The 20,573-nt window shown below is 47.0% G+C and overlaps 1 protein-coding gene across 1 annotated transcript; it reads left to right on the top strand.

Moving 5' to 3' along the window:
- Positions 1-3,106: 3,106 nt before the first annotated feature.
- Positions 3,107-4,276, top strand: LOC119333367. The gene has a single exon (XM_037606289.1). It carries the CDS (start codon positions 3,107-3,109, stop codon positions 4,274-4,276), a length of 1,170 nt encoding a protein of 389 aa, XP_037462186.1.
- Positions 4,277-20,573: the final 16,297 nt, after the last annotated feature.

Below are 20,573 nucleotides of genomic sequence, written 5' to 3'. Positions count from 1 at the left end.
CACCGCCGCCGCCTTCATGGACAGGCGGAGGGCCTTGTTCCACCCCTGAGCCGTAGCTGACTCGCGGATCGCCCAGAAGAGATCGAGCATGTCGTCGGGGTTGCTAGCCTCTCTGAGCGCCTCCAACTTGGGTGTCATCTTCGGCGCGGGTCTGCGACCACCGCGGGCATGGCCGGAGGCAGGGCGACCACCGCGGGCCCAGCACAAGGCGGGGCGTGGGAGGATGGACATGTCGCGCCACGCCAGTCCAGAGGCAAGCAAGTACCCGCCGACAAGCCTCCACAATGACCTCGTCGAAGTTCTTCCCCTCCAAGAATTCGCGTCGGCCGTCATGGTGCTGCCGCTGCTCGTCGCGGGGGACAACAGGTATCCCCTCCCAGAAGTCTATACGTACTATTAAAACAAGGTGATATTCTTGGTTTCGTCCCGCTTAGGTGATTTGATATTTAAGATATATAAGCGAGGTGGTACTATTTGTAGGAAAATCCACGCAGTCCATTAAAATTTGTTTCATGCGTCGCTTGAAGCCCGAGCCTCAGCCCGTTTTGTATATTACCTGGGCCAAAACCTCAGCCTGTTTCGTACGTCACCTGGGCCAACAGTCTCAACATGGTCGGGCTTCTAAGGGAGTGAAAAAAAGTTGGCGTACCATGGTCTAGCTCGCTTGAAGCCAGAGCCTCAGGCCGTTTTGTATATTACCTGGGCCAAAACCTCAGGCCGTTTTGTACGTCACCTGGGCCAAAAGTCCCAACATGGCTGGGCTTCCGAGGGAGTGCAAAAAAGTTGGCGTATCATGGTCTCGAGCTCGCGAGTCCTCTCCAAAGCCTATTAGTGCCATAAATTGAGCTATATCACGTCTGTGATTTCTATATCTACTAGCAAAAGAGCCTGTGCCTTGCAACGAGAGAGAAAACATAACACACGCTCTTAACTCAACAACCATCACTCAAGACCACATTAGGTCCATCTCCTTTATTTTTGCGAGGCATCATATTTGTGTTGCCGCTTATCCTCCTTCTCATCCTCGCCGGCGATGACCTCGATGTTCACACAAAACAACAAAAAACATGTGTTGAATATGGTTAATCCTAAGGCGTCTCTCTTTCCCTCTCTCTTCCCTCTCCCCCTCTCTATCTCTCTCTCTCTCTCTCTCTCGCTTGCTTTCTCTCACTCTCGCGATGAGAAATATGTTGTTTTCCCCTGCGACATTTTTTAGAGGTATGCATGTGTAGTTATTGATATTTTCTTTTCCGTATATGGCTATAGTGGGGTGTTTATTTGCAATCCGGATCGCCGCTGGTATGAAAAAACATGAATCTTGCGTTATAAATTATAACTTTGCTTCCATAACAATATTTTAAAAATATTTAACAGGTAAAATTAACATCATATTTAGATTCCACACATTTTTCTAATAAAATTTCATATATAATATGTTAAAATCGAAGTTACGGTTTAAAAGATACAGATAATTAAAAAAATCATTTGGTTTGACTCAAATATATTCCAAAATAATATTTAAAAAAACTTAACAGGTAAAAAAAATCTCATATTCATATTCTACATATTTTTTGAATCAAATTTCATATATATCACGTTCAAATCGGAGTTACGGTTTAAAAGATATGGATGATTTTAAAAAGCATTTGTTTGACTTAAATATGATCCGTGGATGAATTACCTAAAACATCAGGGGTTTTTTGAAAAATGTAAAATAACGGTTCGAGTATGACTTAAATCTGGACGGCGGATTGATTTCAAAAAAAGACAGGGACTTTTATATAAAATACAAAAATAACGATTCGTTTTAACTTAAAACAGGACTGCGGGTTGAATTGTCTGAAATAGAGGGACTTTTCTGAAAAATGACATGACGGACAAAAGAAACCCAATTTGCTTTATTATTAGGTATAAAGATAAAGATATCTATACTCTATGCCTACTATTAAAGCAATGTGATATTCTTGGTTTCGTTCCGCTTAGGTGATTTTATATTTATAAGATATATAAGTGAGGTGGTACTATTTGTAGGAAAATCCATGCAGTCCATTAAAATTTGTTTCATACGTCGCTTGAAGCCCGAGCCTCAGCCCGTTTCGTATATTACCTGGGCCAAAAGCTCAGCCCGTTTAGTACGTCACCTGGGCCAAAAGTCTCAACATGGCTGGGCTTCCGAGGGAGTGAAAAAAGTTGGCGTATCATGGTCTCGAGCTCGCGAGTCCTTTCCAAAGCCTATTAGTGCCATAAATTGAGCTATATCACGTTTGTGATTTAGAAGAAAAAAATAGCTATGCCACATTTGTGCTCTTCTGATTAATAGTACCACGTCACTTTTTTATAACAAATCACATCGACTTATATATGCATGAGTTGCGAGAATTAACAAGCTGCTGAGGCATCAACAGAGGGTGCGTTTACTGAACAAGAAAAGAAATTAGCGAGGCATCTGGAGGAAAAGTAGAGCAGCCTTGAGAGGTGACTGACGGATGCATGTTATGGGCAATTAGTCATACCAATAAAAGATGTGCAAAAGAAAAAGAAAGCAAGGCACACAATATTTAATCATTTCGAAGCCCAGTAGTCTGAAATAAACTGTTTTTTCAAACTACTAATCCGATTTTAATGGGGAAAAGCAAGCGCCCTACTTGAGCAATTTTTCATAATGTGTTTAAGACCATGGCTTGCGCCCCCATCGTCGCCGGATGGCATTGCTTGAATGTTGTCGTGCCGTGTTGATGAATGTTTCAATGTACACACTAATTTGTCTCTCGTTACAAGGCACGGCACGGGCATATGTGCTAGTATTACTCAAACTGAATCAAGAATCACAATCAGCACGGCACGTCTTCAGGACCGTATCATGATCGGATTGACGGAAATTTTCAGAAAATGAAAGCAAACGGGAGCGGCAAACTGAACTGGGGACATTTTCGGATTCAGATAAGGAAATCTGACGCGCCAGCGTCTTTAAATATCAGCAAAGACCACCTGCGCGTCCCACAACACCTTCCCGATCCCGCAGACAAACCTCTCCCGCCCGCCCTCGATCGACAGCACCCTTTCCTAGCTAGAACCCTAGCAGTAGATCGGGCAGCCGCCGACCGGGATGGAGGGGCTCGACGTCGACGACGTCTTCCACCACTACCGGCTGAGCCCTACGGAAGTGGACGCCGTCACCTACTACCTACCACGCCTCCTCTCCGGCGAGACGCTGCACGGCGTCGACAAGCTCATCCACCGCGCCAACATCTCCGGCTGCGAGCCCAAGGATCTGGCCGCCCGGTACGCGCCCGTGCCGCAGGCCGTGAGCAGCGGCGACCGGTTCTTCTTCACCACGTGCAAGAGCAAGAACGGGAGCAAGCACCAGAGCGTGCGCGGCGCCGGCACCGGCACCTGGACCATCCAGAAGACCACGGAGATTTGCCACGCGGGAGTCAAGGTCGGCGAGGTCAAGAACCTGTCCTTCAAGAAGAAGGGCAAGTCCACCGGCTGGGTCATGGAGGAGTACCGGTGCCTGCTGCCGGAGGCCACCGTCAGCGACGGGGTGAAGGTCTTCTGCAAGATGCACTTGGCTCAGCATGCCCCTGACGCGGCCCGACAGGAATCGGAGGCGTACAAGCTTCAACAACCGCAACCGGAGGCCGTGACCCAGAGCACGCACGCGCAGAAGAGGCCAGCGACCGCTGCCGCCGCCGAGCCTCATCCGGCGCGCCCTCAGAAGAGGATGCGCGGTGCCGTCCCGGTCCCGGCACCTGCCACATCGTCGTTCACCGCTGCAGCACCGGTTTTCTTGCCGGATGAATCCGTACCTGAAGCTGACGACGACATGGCCCGGTTCTGTTGCACAATCGATGAGCTTCTCGGGTCACAAGCGGAGGAAAATCTCCCGGTCGGAGCTACTAACAGCATCGAACAGAACTTCTACTTGGAACCAGAGGGGCTTTTCGCTGATGCTGCAGAAGAAATCGTCCCGCTCGAAGCTGACGAGCTGGAGTTCCTTAGGACCTTCCTCGATGAAGAAGCAGAAGAGTCGACGAACGACAAGTCATCCATTGCCCAAGACGTGGGGACTTACAAGCCGCCGCCGCCGATCATCTTCCATGATCCATTTGAAGCAGCGTGGAAGGCGAAGAGGCGCTGGAGAAGGAGAAGAGGTGCAATGCCGCGGCCAATCTTCACGCTGGAGGGCACAGCAACTTCTTCTCGCCTGCAAGTGTCTACTAAGTCCGATGTTGAAATTGCTTTCAAAGTGTATACGAGGATACTCACTGGCTGATGTATTAGTTCGTCCATGTACGATCGCCACGGATGTACCTCTGAGCAATTTGCTCCACTAGTTCATGCAAGCTGTACTAAAACTGTTGTTGTTCTTCTTGCTCCTGTGATGGATTTTCTGAACCTTGCACTCGCTCCTGCACCAGTACTTCTTCTGCTCTGTTTCCTGTGATGGACCATGTTAAAACTGCTCTTATCTTTTTGTATTAGGCTCAGATAAGTAGTAGGAGTAACTATGATGCACTTATGATCTGGGCAACCACAGATAAGTAGTAGGAGTAACTATGTTTGTAAATTAAAACTGTTTCACCACTCTTGATAATCTGTAGAACACCTAGAAGTTCATAAGTTGCAGAGCAGATTCAAGTTGTGGCAAAAAAGAAAATTTGTTCTGTCTATTTACAGTGTGGAGTAAACAGTTATTACAGTGTCAATGTTCATGATTTACAGTGTGGTGTAGTCATATTTTTCCTTGAAATCTAAGTGCAATATGTCTGTCTTGTTGCTAACTGAATTTACAGTATCTAATTGATCTCCAAATTCTGTAGTATTTATGTTCATGACTTACTGAACTATGTTGTCTTTTTTAACAATGCCTTGATCTAGCTAGTTGTACTTTAGCTCCATAGTTCTGTGTAATTTGTGCCTTAATTTTGTTGTTCCTGTGCTTTTTACTCCTTAATTCACACATGTACAGGAAGAACAAGAGGTTAAATTGAACCTAACCCTCCAATGTTATATGTTTGGAACTCCTTTCTGAAATCCCTTTTGTTATTTTTATCTCAAACAAGTAGTACCTGTAATCTGAGATAGTGGCGTTGTATACAAAAATGGAGGGAGTACCCAGGTTTATAAAGATGTAGTGAGCATTGCCAATGCTGTAGAGGGAGTGATCTGACTAGGTCTTATGTGACTCATCTTCATTAACTTTTCTCTCTAACTCTTTTTACAGTACAAATGATAATAGTTTACATTGCCAATGTAGTAGTTGTCTTTTTAGTGCAAACTCTGTACTTGTCGATCATTTAAGTCTGAACTTTTCTGACAGTTCCGGACTTTCTTTTGTAGTTTCATTGACTATGCATGAATCTCATGATTTAGTTGTATTTTTTACTGGTATACGTGAAGGCGATACGAAATGCTTGACTTTGATCCAAAATCTATACGCGAAGATCTTCAATAACCGCAATGGCAATGCCGACTTATAATCTGAAAGGCCTACATGTAAGTGTGTCACGCCTGCTGAAGCAGTGTAGCTTTCTTCAGTTAACTGTTGAAGATTCAGACAAAACGCGCGAGTCGTCCGATCCCTACTGTAACGTTACCGCGTAGTAACTGTTCCCTTTCACTCCGTTGCCGGGGACAGCACACCTACTTAACAGCCAGGTTGTGGCTGGCTATTCATTCATGCTTATTCTCCAAGTTTGCCTATCTGGCTATGAACACATACACTATATACACTGTAGTTCCTCTTTTATAGTAATACATCCAGATTCAGGCCTGATTTCCTCATTTGATCTCTTGATTTGATCGATTGCTAGCGCCTCAACCCACTCGGGCCTGACAAAGTAGCAAGTGGAGCAAGGTTTTCTTACAGGGATTCAGAAGTACAATCATAAAAAAGTACGTTTGGACACAAACAAAACCTTATTGTGTTTTAACATAACCCACATTTTCAAATTTGAACTTGGATGGGCAAATTACGCCTTGCAGTTCAAAAGAGTGAAGGGACGTTGATATTTTGCACCATAATTAGTCATTAATTTTCATCATTGAAATACACGCAAAAAAACTGTCATCATTAACCTACTTTTTTTTAGAAAAGATCATTAACCTACTGAAGGGACTGTTTTGTGGATTTAAACAAACTGCCTGCAGTACATAAAAGATATATCAGCTTACATGCAAAAAAAGGTTAAATCTCTATTTCATGAATAAATTAATATTTTCCTCAAGCAAAAACCTAAATAACCAGTTCTAAGTTTAGCTGAAACTTTAATTGAGTTACTGAGTCGCTTGTTATTCTGTTCATAGCTTTTAAACCGCTTAACCTATTTCAGCAAATAAACACTTCTCAGATATCTACAGAGAATTCCATACAAATTTATTTTAAGGTGACTGGGACTAAAACTGTCTCTAACTTGGTCGAGCACAGGTAAATAACCTTCAATCATGTTTACTTAATAGGGCCTCATACATGTAAGTTGGTGCTTGTGCAGTCTGCTAATTTTTTGTCCCATTGTCAAATACTAAGTACTAGCTGGGAACTTTGCAATGTTTACTCCAGGAAAGTGGAATGTCCAAAGCTTCTTTCTTGATTAGTTACTTGCTTTGCCTTAAAGACAGTCCCCATGTATGTCCCATGTTTTCTTTTTGTATGAACTTCATATTCCCTGGAATATGAGAATACACCATCCTGATAGACCAGTGGACCAACACACTACCTTGGGATTTTAGAAAAAATATATGTGAATTTGCACACATTTTCTAAATTTCTATCTTTTCTTATCCATGCTCCCGCGTAGATAAATAGTAGGCTCAACAGAAATGAATGTTCACTTGTGTTCAAATTTCAAGGAAGTGTGCTTCACGCTTCGGTTTCTGCAATATATATGTTTTAGAGTATATGATTTAATTTTTCTACTTTTCCAATTATAAATTTATTGGCATCGAAGTAGAGCTTCAGGTTTATAGTTCAGTATATCATTGCAAAGTAGTTTATGGCTCAGTATATCACTGCAGTTTCCTTAACCATCAAATTTCAATGTTTTTGTATTATTGTCGATGGAAACATGTTCTTCAACTATAAAATAGCAGGATTTCTTTTCTTATCAATTCTATCCCTTTTTGATGCATTGCAGGTTTGCTATCAAACTCTCAAAAAGGAAAAACAACCTTACTCTATTTTTTGGAGAACCTTCCCGTAGAGTCACTACCTCGACAGAGACAAACATGCAATCAAGGATATATTCAATGGATTTTCAGGCATAACTTGGAGGATATTTTTGCAGGTTCATCGCTTGCTTTATTGTTTTCTTACCTTCCGTTCTTCAAGACAATATCTTCCTAGAGTTGCTCTATAAATTTAAATCCATCTTTTTGTTCTTTGGATTATCATGGCGTACTCGTCCTTGTTAAACACAATTACATAGCGTGTTGTAGCGTGGCAGGATTGCATTACTTGCGCATATATGTTAGGTAGTTAGGAAGGACATTTATCTTAACTAGAGTCCTTATCTCTACCTCTTTCTTTCTTCTCAAGTTTGTAATCTCAACTGCTGTATGCGCTATTCAGGGAGGTGTGCCCCTGGCCTTTATAACACGCAACAGCGCCCCCACGATGGGTAAGACGCTTTCGCCTATTCGCACATGGTATACAGAGCCTCCTCTTCCAAACCCTAGCTGCTCCATACTCCCAAACCATGTCTTCCTCCAGCGCCGCCCCAAGCAATCTCGGTCAGGTCATGGAGAAGCTCTCCCGGACGAACTACGTCCTGTGGCGAACTCAGGTTACGCCGCAGCTGAGGGGAGCTGGGCTATTCAGCTACGTCGATGGAACGATGTCGGAACCCACCCGCCTCCTCGTCACCAAGGACAAGGACGACAAGGAGTCGTCTGAGATCAACCCTCTCCATCCCATCTGGGTGAAGGAGGATCAACAAGTGCTCGGCTACCTCCTCAACAACCTCTCCAAGGAAGTGTTGATCACGGTGACCACGGTCACCACCGCGCATGCCCTCTCGGTGGCGCTTGCAGGCATGTTTTCTTCTCAATCTTTGAGCCGTGTAAACAATATTCGCACTGCCTTGATCAATGCACAGAAGGGCACCCAATCGGTTGCTGCATATTACGCTCATATGCGTGGCTTTGCGATGAACTCGCCGCGGCCGGCAAGCCCATCCAGGACGATGAGCTCATCTCCTACCTGCTGCATGGGCTGGATATGGACTACCAGCCTCTCGTCTCCGCCCTCGACGCCCGTGTCACGCCGGTCTCCATCGACGAGTTGTACTCCATGCTGAGCAACTTTGATCAGCGTGTGGCACAGTTTCACAGCACCGACGGCGGCTTCAAGTCTTCGGCCAACGCCGCCACTCGTGGGCGCGGCGGGTACTCCTCACGCTCTCGCGGTCCTCCTCGACACAAGGGCAAGCAAGGTGGTGGCGGCTCCAGCAACTCCTCTCGCGGCGGACGTCCCAACTTCACCAACAACAGGGGCCGTCGCGGCGGGGGTGGCAGCGGTGGCGGCTCGGGCAGATCACGCCCTGATGCCGTACGTTGCCAGATCTGTGGCAAGCCTGGCCACACGGCCAAGGACTGCTGGTATCGCTTTGATGAAGACGATGCCTCCTCTGATGAAGATGACAAGGTAGCTGCCACCACTGATGGGTCATATGGCGTTGATACTAATTGGTATCTTGACAGCGGCGCTACCAACCACCTCACGGGAGAACTTGAGAAGGTGACTCTTCGTGAGAAATATCATGGCAAAGACCAAATTCACACGGAAAATGGTGCAGGTATGAGGATAAGTCACATAGGTCATTCGGTTATACGTACCCCTTCTCGCAAGATTCATCTTAGAAATTTTTTGCATGTTCCTAGTGCCAACAAAAATCTTCTCTCCGTTCATCGCATCACCATTGATAATCATGTATTCATTGAATTCCATCCTTTCTTCTTTTTGATCAAGGATCAGGCCACGAGGAAAGTTCTCTATCGAGGTAGATGTGTTCGAGGGCTTTACCCGTTGATTCCGGAGTTTAGAAGATCAAATAAACAAGCTTGTGGTGCTATCAAGCTTTCGTCCACACGATGGCACGATCGTTTAGGACATGCATGTTTTTCTTTGGTTGAACGTTTGCTTAGGAAAAATAAGCTCCCATTTGTTGGTGAGCGAAATATTGAAACTATTTGTGATTCCTGCCAAAGAGCAAAATGTCATCAATTACCTTACCCTATATCTACTAGTGTTTCCACTCAACCTTTGCAATTGATATTCTCTGATGTTTGGGGTCCTGCCCCCACCTCGGTTGGTCGACACACATACTATGTTAGCTTTATTGATGACTATAGCAAATTTTCTTGGATTGACCTTCTCAAGAAAAGATCCAATGTTTTTCAAGTGTTCAAAATTTTCAAGCACTTGTAGAACGCAAGTTTGACAGCAAAATTATTGTTGTCCAATCCGACTGGGGGGGAGTATGAGAAGATCAACTCCTTCTTTCAAACCTGTCGTGGGTTTGTAACGGCAGATGTCCTTGTGAAAGGACTTAGTCGTGGAGCCATCGCAACGGGTTAGCTTAAAGGGGTTGAAAGGATCGATATGGTTGACTAGAGGGGGGTGAATAGGCAACTAACAATTTTTAGCTTTTCTTTAACAATTTAAACTTTGCATCAAAGTAGGTTGTCTAGATATGCAACTAGGTGAGCAACCTATATGATGCAACAAGGATAGGAACGCAAGCAAGCAAGATATATGAAACAAATAAGCTTGCACAAGTAAAGGCACGAGGTAACCAAGAGTGGATACGGTGGAGACGAGGATGTGTTGCCGAAGTTCCTTCCCTTTGAGAGGAAGTACGTCTCCGTTGGAGCAGTGTGGAGGCACAATGCTCCCCAAGAAGCCACTAGGGCCACCGTATTCTCCTCACGCCCTCACACAATGCGAGATGCCGTGATTCCACTATTGGTGCCCTTGGAGGTGGCGACCGAGCCTTTACAAACTAGGTTAGGGCAATCTCCACAACTCAATTGGAGGCTCCCAACGACACCACGAAACTTCACCACAATGGACTATGGCTTCGCGGTGACCTCAACCGTCTAGGATGCTCAAACACTCGACCCAAGAGTAACAAGATCCGCAAGGGATTAGTGGGGGAATCAAATATCTCTTGGTGGAAGTGTAGATCGAGGCCTTCTCAACCACTCCCGAGCAAATCAACAAGTTTGGTCGGCTAGGGAGGGAGATCGGGCAAAAATGGAGCTTAGAGCAATAATGGAGCTTGGGGGTGGAAGAGGTAAGTCAACGGGGAAGAAGGGGGCCCCTTATATAGTGTGGGAAAAGGATTCAACCGTTACCCATCAACCAGCCCGCGGCCAGTGGTACTACCGCGCCTGGCCAGCGGTACTACCGCAAGGCCGCGCGGTACTACTGCTTGCAACCAAGCGGTACTACCGCACGGCTGTGCGGTACTACCGTACCGACCCATGGTACTGCCGCAACCCCAGCAACAGAAAAGATAAACGGACGCGCAGGAGCTGGAGGCGGTACTTCCGCACGTGCGGTACTACCGCGCCCCCCATGCGGTACTACCGCAAGGCAAACACCCTAGCCAGGGGGAAGGGAACTTCCGTGCCTACTTCCGCAAAGAAACGGAAGAGGCAAAAACCCAACACAGTAGTACTACCGAGGGGCGGTACTACTGCCTGACTGCATAGCGCGGTACTACCGCTCGGCGAAAGCGGTACTACCGCGGTAGGTGCGGATGTAAAAAATTACATCCGCCCCTACTACCGCAAAGGGGCGGCACTAGCCTGGTGGGCAGCGGTAGTGCGGCTCCAGGGGAGCGGTACTACCGTGGGCACTTGCGGTACTACCGCGCCTTCGCGCGGTACTACCACGGATGCCTATGGTACTACCGTTTTCCTGGGAGCAGTACTACTGCAACCAACCACAGCAGCCAGACAAGGGAGGCAAGAAAACGGAGGAAGCTCCAAGGAAAAAGGAGGGGACAAGAAGGAGATGTGTACGTGATGATTTCCACCCAAACCTTTCCAACGCGGACCCCCTCTTAATAGTACGGCTTTCCTACGACTCAAATCCACCAAAAAGAAACGTAGAAAAGACGCTGTCTTCATCAGTCTTCGAGGGGCACCCAATCGTCTTGTGCCTAGCAATGAAGTGTCTGGAATACTCAAGGCACACGATTAGTCCGCAAATGCGTTGTCATCAATCACCAACACACTTAGGGATAAATATGCCCTTACAATCTCCCCCTTTTTGGTGGATTGATGACAATACGGGATTTGCACAAGGAAAATAAAATTAAGTAAATGCAAACCCCTCCTCTCTAGAATATAGATGGGCTCCCCCTAGATGTGTGCCACCTACAAGAGTGCTTTGGACTGCACGGCACACGAACACTAGGAACACAGCTCCCCCTATATTATAGAGATAAGGCATATCTATCACTAGACAAGATAGCACACACATAAGTTAACTACGATAGATAAAGTGCATTAACTACGATAGATAAAGTGCATATGTCTTACACCATATGAGGAAAGGTCTCGAAAGCACAAACCAAACAAGAGCAAACAAAGCAAACAAGCACAAACGAGGTCCAAAAGACAAAGCAAATAAACGCGCCAAGCACTACACAACGCAAATCCCTACACTCTCTCCCCCTTTGGCATCGAGACGCCAAAAAGGCAGAGAGGACACCTACACACACGGGGTGGCTCAGGCAGAGAAGTCGTCCCACTGCTCCTCGTGCTCCTCGTCAGACTCAGCGGTGGGGATAGTCTCCTCGAAGTCATCCTTTGAACTGGTCCACTTGTATCCCTGCTTTGACATCTAGGAAGCCTCAGGTGTGATGACGTCCTCAGACCCGCCAGACACATCCTCTCCAAAGAGCCTCATAACCTTCTTGTCACGGCGGCGACTCTCCTTGTCTGCCACGTGAGCCCTGTACTGTCCCTTCGCCTGCATGCAGAAGAGAGTCTTCATCTTGTCCTTTAGCTTCTTGGCCCATGACGGCTCAGAGGAAGGAGTGGTGGACCTGGCAGCACGGTCCTCAGCAACATTCTCAGCAGCAGCAACAGCCTCCTCCTCACCAGCAGCCCTCCTAGCAGAAGAGGCCTCAGCACGGGTAGTGGTGTTGGCTCAGTTGGGCTTGACGCCGAGGCTGATGGACTCATGGCGAATCCAGTCTAGAGCAAGGAACTCATCACCCCGGGTACATCTTCTCCCAAGTGGTGGAGAGCAGCAGAAATAGGTACGGTCCATAGATAGGTACCTTGCGAGTGAACACCGCAAACCGAAGCTCACACCACATGATGTGTGAGACATCAAGTGGCTGAGTCTGAGAAGCACGTGCCTCTGCACACAGGAGCAACATGTCCACTAGATATGCATGGACCTTGTCCTTGTCGCCAATGCGTGGGAACAGAGTGTTGCAGAAGATGCGATGCATGATATCCAGAAAGGAGTTTAACACCCAAGTTGACTTGCCATTGGGGAGCACCTTCTCAACAAGGAAAGGCTGAAGCAGGTTCTTGTTGGCAGACTCAGAGTTGGCATGGGGGCGAACACCAACGGGGGTGCGAAGCCCGTCATCAGGAATGTGCAGCAGATCCATGAACTCTTTCCATGTAGCAGACAGCTGACGGCCATTGGTCATCCAGGTCATCCTCCGCTCCTCCCCGGGATGAAAGTACACTGAGGCAAAGAACTGACAGATGAGCTCAGGGTCATAGTCATGGTGAAAAGAGATCACCGGCTCAATAGCAAACTGCTCCACCAAGTCCAGAGCCTCTCCAAAATAGTCACGAAACTTGTCCTTCCGCATGTGATGCATGTCTATCCACTTGACCTCCACGAAGGTATTCTGCTTGCTCTTGATCACATCCAGATAGATGATAACCTGTTGCTTGTTCCAGAACATCTCAGTTCCTCTGAGCACAGCCCGAGGAGTCACATAGGGATTGATCCTCCGGCGTTCGACATACTCAGAGACAGAAATCTTGTCCATGCCCTTAGCAGGTTCCTTTTGCTTGCTAGCAGTGTGGTCTTGACATTGCGCTTGGGGGCATTGGAGCCCTCTGGGGCTTCATCTTGGGGGTTGCGCAGACGCTTGGAGCCAGTGTCACGACTGGGATTGGAACGGCGAGAGCCACCACCTGAGACACAAAACGCAAAACACCCACAACAGCCAAGAGGGATTAATGCAAAGACCACAACAAAGCAAGAGAAACAAGCAGAAAGCACACATGATAAATGCCTAGAGAGAGATTTGATCCCTACGGTAGTACTGCCAAGTGCTGCGAAGCTAAGATAGTAGTACCGCTCTTAGACGCGGTAGTACTGTGCAAGGTCACGGTAGTACCGAGTCTAGGAGCGGTAGTACGACCTTAGAGCCTCGGCTAGCGCGGTAGTACCGCGTCTGTTGAGCGGTAGTACCGCATGAGCTAGCACGGTAGTACCGCACCTGACTGGCGGTAGTACCGCAAGAGCGGTAGTACCGCACATCAGACACGGTAGTACCGCACCGCGTCAGATCTGAACAGGTTCAAATATGAGAAAAGCCCGCGAAACCATGGCAGTACTATGGTTGGACAAAGCTACCACAAGACAGCATATCAAGTATGATTCCTACGCATCACGACTCTCCTACATCCTACTCTTGCATAGATTTGGCCTAAAATCTCAAGAACAACAAGTTTCTCCCCAAAAACCTAGAAGCAAGAGAACGGCCAAGAAAAGGAGGGATTTGGGGAAAAACCTTGGTCCATGGCAAGAGGGAGTGGTGGGGAACGATCCCACCGGTCGGAATCCGAGGAGAGTGGCCGGAGACGGAGATCCGGCGAGGGCCTCCGGCGCCGTTCTTGAGCTAGAGAGAGAGACGTGGGGAGAGAGACAAATGAATGGGTATGGGGAGTTGGAACTCCCCTGCCCGAGTCATAACCCCCACACTCCCTCGACGGCGCGGTAGTACCGTGCCCCGACGCGGTAGTACCGCCCGGCGCGGTACTTCCGAAGTACCGCACCAAAGCGGTAGTACCGTGTTGTGGCGCGGTAGTACCGTGCCTCCCAAAGCGGTAGTACCGCGGCCAGACGCGGTAGTACCATGAGCTCAAGAAGATGCACGTTTCGAGCACACGGAAAACTGGACCTTTGCACAAACACTCCGAGCCAACACGACACCACAGGACCACGCAACACACAAAGCCAGAAAGGCACACGACAAACGAAACAACCACGAGACACCACCTCTCCAAAGAGAGGGCGGTGGCCGTAGCCACCTATGTTTGAGTCAATTGGTATGGCACCACGAAGAATTATCCTTGGGTCCATGACCAAAACTCGTCTTTGAAGCACAAGTACCATCAAACATGGCTAATGTGAAAGACTTGATCGATTTATGCATAATGGGGGGAGGGAGAGTTCGTTGAGAGAACATCACTCCCCCTATGTCCATGCCTACATCTAAATAGGACAACACGTTGAGTATGGTGGGGTGTGCAAGGGTTCAAGAAACATTGCTCGAATCAATGATATTTAGATCATGCCTTAACTCGCGAAATCTTGCTTCATCCAAGGGCTTCGTGAAGATATCTGCAGGGTTATCATGAGTGTTGACATAGTTGAGCTCGATCTCTCCTCGCTTAATGTGATCTCGGATGAAGTGATACCGAATCTCAATATGCTTCGTCTTGAAGTGTTGCACCGGGTTGAGAGAGATCTTGATGGCACTTTCATTGTCACACCAAAGAGGCACTTTGTCACAAATGACACCGTAATCCTTTAAAGTTTGCCTCATCCATAAGAGTTGTGCACAACAACTACCGGCCGCCACATACTCCGCTTCGGTGGACGAGAGACACACAACTTTGCTTTTTGGAAGACAAACTTACCAAAGAGCAACCAATAAATTGGCACCCTCCAGAAGTGGACTTCCTATCCACTTTGTCTCCCGCCCAATCGGAATCCGAATACCCTACAAGCTTGAAGTTTGCTCCTCTTGGGTACTATAGGCCAAAGTTTGGGGTATGAGCCAAATATCGAAAGATCCGTTTGACCGCCACATAGTGACTTTCCTTAGGTGCGGCTTGAAAACGTGCACAAATTCCCACACTCAACATGATATCCGGTCTAGATGCACAAAGGTAAAGCAAGGAACCTATCATGGAGCGATATACCTTTTGATCCACCGCTTTACCATTGGGATCTATGTCAAGTTGGCACTTGGTGGGCACGGGAGTGGAAGCCGGCTTGACATCACTTAGCTTGAATCTTTTGAGCATGTCTTGAGTATATTTGGCTTGATTGATGAAGGTTCCTTCTCTTCTTTGCTTCACTTTGAACCCTAGAAAGAACTTCAACTCTCCCATGGAAGACATCTCAAACTTTGAGGTCATGAGAGTGGCAAATTCCTCATTGAAAGCTTTGTTAGGGGAACCAAAGATAATATCATCAACATATAATTGGCACACAAACAACTCCCCTTTGACCTTCTTAGTAAAAAGAGTGGGGTCGACTAGCCCAACTTCGAAACCACGGTCTTGTAAGAACTCGGTAAGGTGGTCATACCACGCACGTGGGGCTTGTTTAAGGCCATAGAGTGCCTTATCGAGTTGATACACATGATCGGGAAAGTAGGGATCCTCGAACCCGGGGGGTTGCTTGACATAAACCAATTCATTAATGGGACCATTAAGAAAAGCACTCTTCACATCCATTTGTTGTAACTTAAAGTTATGATGAGAAGCATAGGCAATCAACATGTGAATAGATTCAAGACGAGCAACGGGAGCAAAGGTTTCACCGTAGTCAATACCCTCGACTTGGGAGTAGCCTTGTGCTACCAAACGAGCCTTGTTGTGAATGATAATCCCATGGGCATCTTGCTTGTTCTTAAATATCCACTTGGTTCCGATGACATTGTGGTTCCCCGTCGGTCTTGGCACCACTCTCCACACTTTGTTGCGCTCGAAGTTGTTGAGTTCTTCATGCATGGCATTGAGCCAATCTGGATCTTCTAGCACCTTATAGACCTTGTGGGGTTCCACACAAGAGACAAACGCGTGATGCTCACAATTATTTGCTAATTGTCTACGAGTGCTTACCCCCTTTCGTAAGCTTCCAAGCACATTCGTCATGAGATGATCCTTGGTGGAGAGCTTGGTAGCAACCATGGCGGCACGACGCTCTAATTCCTCCTCGGGGGTGAGACGAGGAGTGGTCACTTGATCATCTTGAGCGTCGTCTTGAGCTCGTTCTTGTTCTTGAACTCGCTCGAAGGAGAGAACTTGACCTTGGGCATCACTTGGTGTGTCAACACCGTCTTGAGTGTGATCTTTCCCTTGGTCATGTTCTTGAGGATAAGGGCCTTCATGTTGTTCTTCGGAAGCGTGTGGGCCTTGGGTTGGTGATGGCTCTGCTTGAGTGGAGCTTTGTCCTTCTCCTTCGGCCACAAGGGGTTCCTCAATGGGTAGGATAAAGCCAACACCCATTCTTCTTATGGCTTGGGGAGGAATTTCATCACCTACATCACAAGTGCCACTTTGCTCCACTTGGGAGCCGTTATTCTCATCAAACTCCACGTTACACGTCTCCTCAATAAGTCCCGTGGATTTATTGAGGACACGGTAAGCATGAGAGTTTGTAGCATAACCAACAAATATGCCCTCATAATCTCTAGCCTCAAATTTAGACAACCGAACACCTTTCTTGAGAATGAAACACTTACACCCGAACACCCGGAAGTACTTGAGGTTGGGCTTGTTACCGGTGAGTATCTCATATGGAGTCTTGTTCAAGCCCTTGTGGAGGTAGAGCCGATTGGATGCATGACACGCGGTGTTGATGGCTTCGGCCCAAAATTTGTATGGAGACTTGTACTCCGCCATCATGGTCCTTGCCGCATCCATCAACGTCCGGTTCTTCCTCTCCGCAACACCGTTTTGTTGAGGGGTGTAAGGTGCGGAATATTGATGCTTGATCCCCTCATCACTAAGAAACTCATCCAAGGTGTAGTTATTGAACTCGGTGCCGTTGTCACTTCTTATTGTCAAGATCTTTGCATTGTATTGACGTTGTGCTTCATTTGCAAAGTCAATGATGGTTTGTTGGGTCTCACTCTTCCTCTTGAAGAAATACACCCACGTGTACCTTGAGTAGTCATCCACAATCACTAAGCAATACTTCCTACCTCCAAGACTATCGAAGGATGGAGGCCCAAAGAGATCCATGTGAAGGAGCTCCAAAGGCCTCTTTGAATAAATGATAGTCGTGGGAGGGTGAGCCTTCTCATGTAGCTTTCCTTCGATACACGCACTGCAAGCACGATCTTTAGCAAAACTAACATTCGTTAGTCCACGGACATGGTCCCCCTTGAGGAGACTTTGCAAATATCTCATATTGACGTGGGCTAAACGGCGATGCCAAAGCCATCCCACATCAACTTTAGCCATTAGGCACGTCGCGGTCTTAGTGGGTCGCTCCGAAAAGTTAATCACATATAGACTGTTCTCGACATGCCCAACAAAGGCTACTTTAAGAGTCTTGCTCCACAAGAGGGCCACGGTATTGATATCAAAGAAAGTGGCAAAGCCCATGATTGCAAGTTGACGAACGGAAAGTAAATTGTATGCAAGGGACTCAACAAGCATGACCTTCTCGATCGTGAGATCATGAGAGATGACCACCTTGCCAAGTCCCAATACCTTAGAAGATGAGGCCTCACCCCACTCGACATTGGTGGGCATAGATGGAACCTTGTGCACGTCCACCACCAAGTCCTTGCTTCCGGTCATATGATTTGTAGCTCCGCTATCGAGCAACCATGATCCCCCACCGGAAGCAAACACCTACAAGAGGTTAATGCTTGGTTTTAGGTACCCATTTTGTAATGGGTCCTTTGATGTTAGTAACAAGGGTCTTTGGAACCCAAATAGACCATTCAATGTATTCATGAAGAGAACCAACAAATTTGGCATAAACATGCCCATCACTAGCACGACATAACACATAAGAAGGATTAAAATCGCCGGCTTTGATGGGAGGGGTGGCATTGCCCTTCTTGACATTGCCGCCCTTTGCAATGTTCTTCTTCTCCTCGGAGGCACTCTCTCCCTCCTTCACAAAGGTTTGCATGAGAGGAGGAGGTCGTTTGGTCTTGTCATTCTTCTTCTTGTTCTTGGAGTCGGGCACGTACCCAACCCCTTCCTTGGCCACAACTCCCTTTTGGTTGATCAAGAGATCGTTGAGGTTTTTCTTGCCTTGTATGCAAGTCGCAAGACCTCTCTCAAGTTGCCCCTTTAGCTTAGCGTTCTCCTCAACGAGATGCACATGCTCACAACACGGGTTAGTAGCATTTGCATTATCAATTAACATCATACGAGGGAAAGTGGCTTTTTCCTTGGTTAGCTTTACTTGAAGTTGATCATGCGACTCTTTGAGGCTAGCATGAGCACCCTTCAAGACCTTGTGAGCCTTGTCAAGTAGATCAAACTCCTCTTTGAGTCTAGCAAAATCAACCTCAAGTTCGGCCTTCTCGGAGTTTAGCACATGAGAAACAATGAGGACATGATCATAATCTTTCTTTAACTTAGCATGATCAACATTGTGTGACTCCTCAAGAGCCAAACGAAGACCACGCTCTTCCTCAGGAGCATTGGAAAGATCCGAAATCTCATCGGCATAGTCACGACTATGCCCTTCTATCTTAGTGATGGTGTTTTCGTGAGCCTCGATCATGTCATTGGCTTCACCAAGTTGTTCCAAGAGAGCAACAAAGTGCTTCTTGGATTTTCCCTTGAGTTTGCCCATAAAGGCCTCAAACTCATTAGCCTCCACATTATCCTCCTCAAGTTCATTAATGCTATCCGTCGGAGAAGGATGATTAATGATGGTAGTTTTGATGTTGGGGGTTACCTTGTTGGTGGCTTTAGCCATGAGGCACTTGGCGGTGATGCTCTCATTGGGTGAGTCGAAGAGAGACACCCGTGGAGTCATCGCAATGGCAACGGAGGCCATGGCAACCGACTCATCACTTTCATCATCGTCATCATCTTCATTGTACTCTTCTTGTACCACCAATGCCTTGGGAGGAGTCTTCTTGGTGAAGTTGCTCTTGTTGGGGAACGACCTGGCCTTGTCCTTTCGGATGAGCTTGCCACCATTGTCTTCCCTCTTCTCATACGGGCATTCCGCAACAAAATGACTCACGTTGCCACAATTGTAGCAAGTCCTTACACGTTGCTTGCTCTTCGTGCCACTTGAGTTGTTTTTGCTAAAGGTTGGCCTCGAGTTTTTCTTGCTCCAAAATTGCCTTGAAGCAAGTGCCATGTGTTCATGATACGCATACTTCGTATCTTCGGGGTTGCTCTCCTCTTCTTCCTCTTCTTCTTCTTTAACGGTGAGCTTGGCCTTCAATGCAAGGTTAGGCTTCTTTGCCCTTTGAGAACGAAGCACCGCATTGTCAGCGGTCTTGTCCAAAATGTTCATGGCCACAAACTCATCCAACACTTCGCTTGAGGTTAAAGTGTGGAAGTCCGGTCTTTGACGAATGACAGAGGACATGGCCTTGTGATAGGGCATCATTGCCTTGAGGAATTTGCGCTTGATCCAATTGTCATCCGTGTCCTTGCTCCCGTGATCTCCTAGTGAGACCGCGAGTTTGGTTACTCTCCGATAAAGCTCACGAGGTTCTTCATCTTCTTCCATTGCAAACTCATCGGCCTCATCTTGTACCACTTCATAGTTGGAGCGTTGAATGCTTGCGCTTCCTCGGTAGAGAGAGACAACACAATGCCATGCATCTTTGGCCAAGGCGAAGGGACGAAGATGAGGTAGGTCTTCGGGTGGAATTGCATCTTGAATGATGAAGAGAGCATTCTCATTGAATTGATTGTCCGCGGCTTCTCAAGGAGTGAAGTTGCTTGGATCATGCGGATAGAAACCTTCTTCAATGATTCTCCAAAGGTTAGTGTTCACATGATTTAAATGACGTTTAAAGCGGTAAACCCAAGAATCAAAGTCCTCATTTTTCACAATCTTAGGGGGAGGACCGGCATGATTCAAATGAGTGGAAGGAACCGGTCCACCATAAACAAGTGGTGGTTCCACATGGGCAAAGATGTCGGTGCCATTCTTACCACTAGAAGAAGGAGCCTTTTCACTACTAGCTTCCCCCTTGTCGGGGATAGCATCCGTCACCTTGTCGGCGGGGTCACCCACTTTCAACGGTGCGGTGGATAGTTTAAGCCCCTCAAGAAATTTAGTAAACATGCTTTCAACTTCGGTCGTCATGGAGGTTTTCAATGTCTCCAAGGCCACATTGAACTCCTCACGAGAGACCGAGGTTCCCCCATCGCCCATAGACGAGGTCAGATTCACACCAGAGTGTTCCTCCACACCGTCTACGGTATCAACCATACTCTTTGGACGGTAAAGTCCTTAATAAAGAGACGAGCCTCTGATACCAATTGAAAGGATCAATATGGTTGACTAGAGGGGGGTGAATAGGCAACTAACAATTTTTAGCTTTTCTTTAACAATTTAAACTTTGCAT

The sequence above is a fragment of the Triticum dicoccoides genome, chromosome 7A (genome assembly GCF_002162155.2).
Source record: "Triticum dicoccoides isolate Atlit2015 ecotype Zavitan chromosome 7A, WEW_v2.0, whole genome shotgun sequence".
NCBI lineage: Eukaryota > Viridiplantae > Streptophyta > Magnoliopsida > Poales > Poaceae > Triticum > Triticum dicoccoides.
This window is presented reverse-complemented; position numbering and strand designations above follow the sequence as displayed.

Bases quoted from the DNA above. Each gene is read 5' to 3' on its own strand.
- LOC119333367 (XM_037606289.1), top strand. From the start codon at position 3,107: ATGGAGGGGCTCGACGTCGACGACGTCTTCCACCACTACCGGCTGAGC.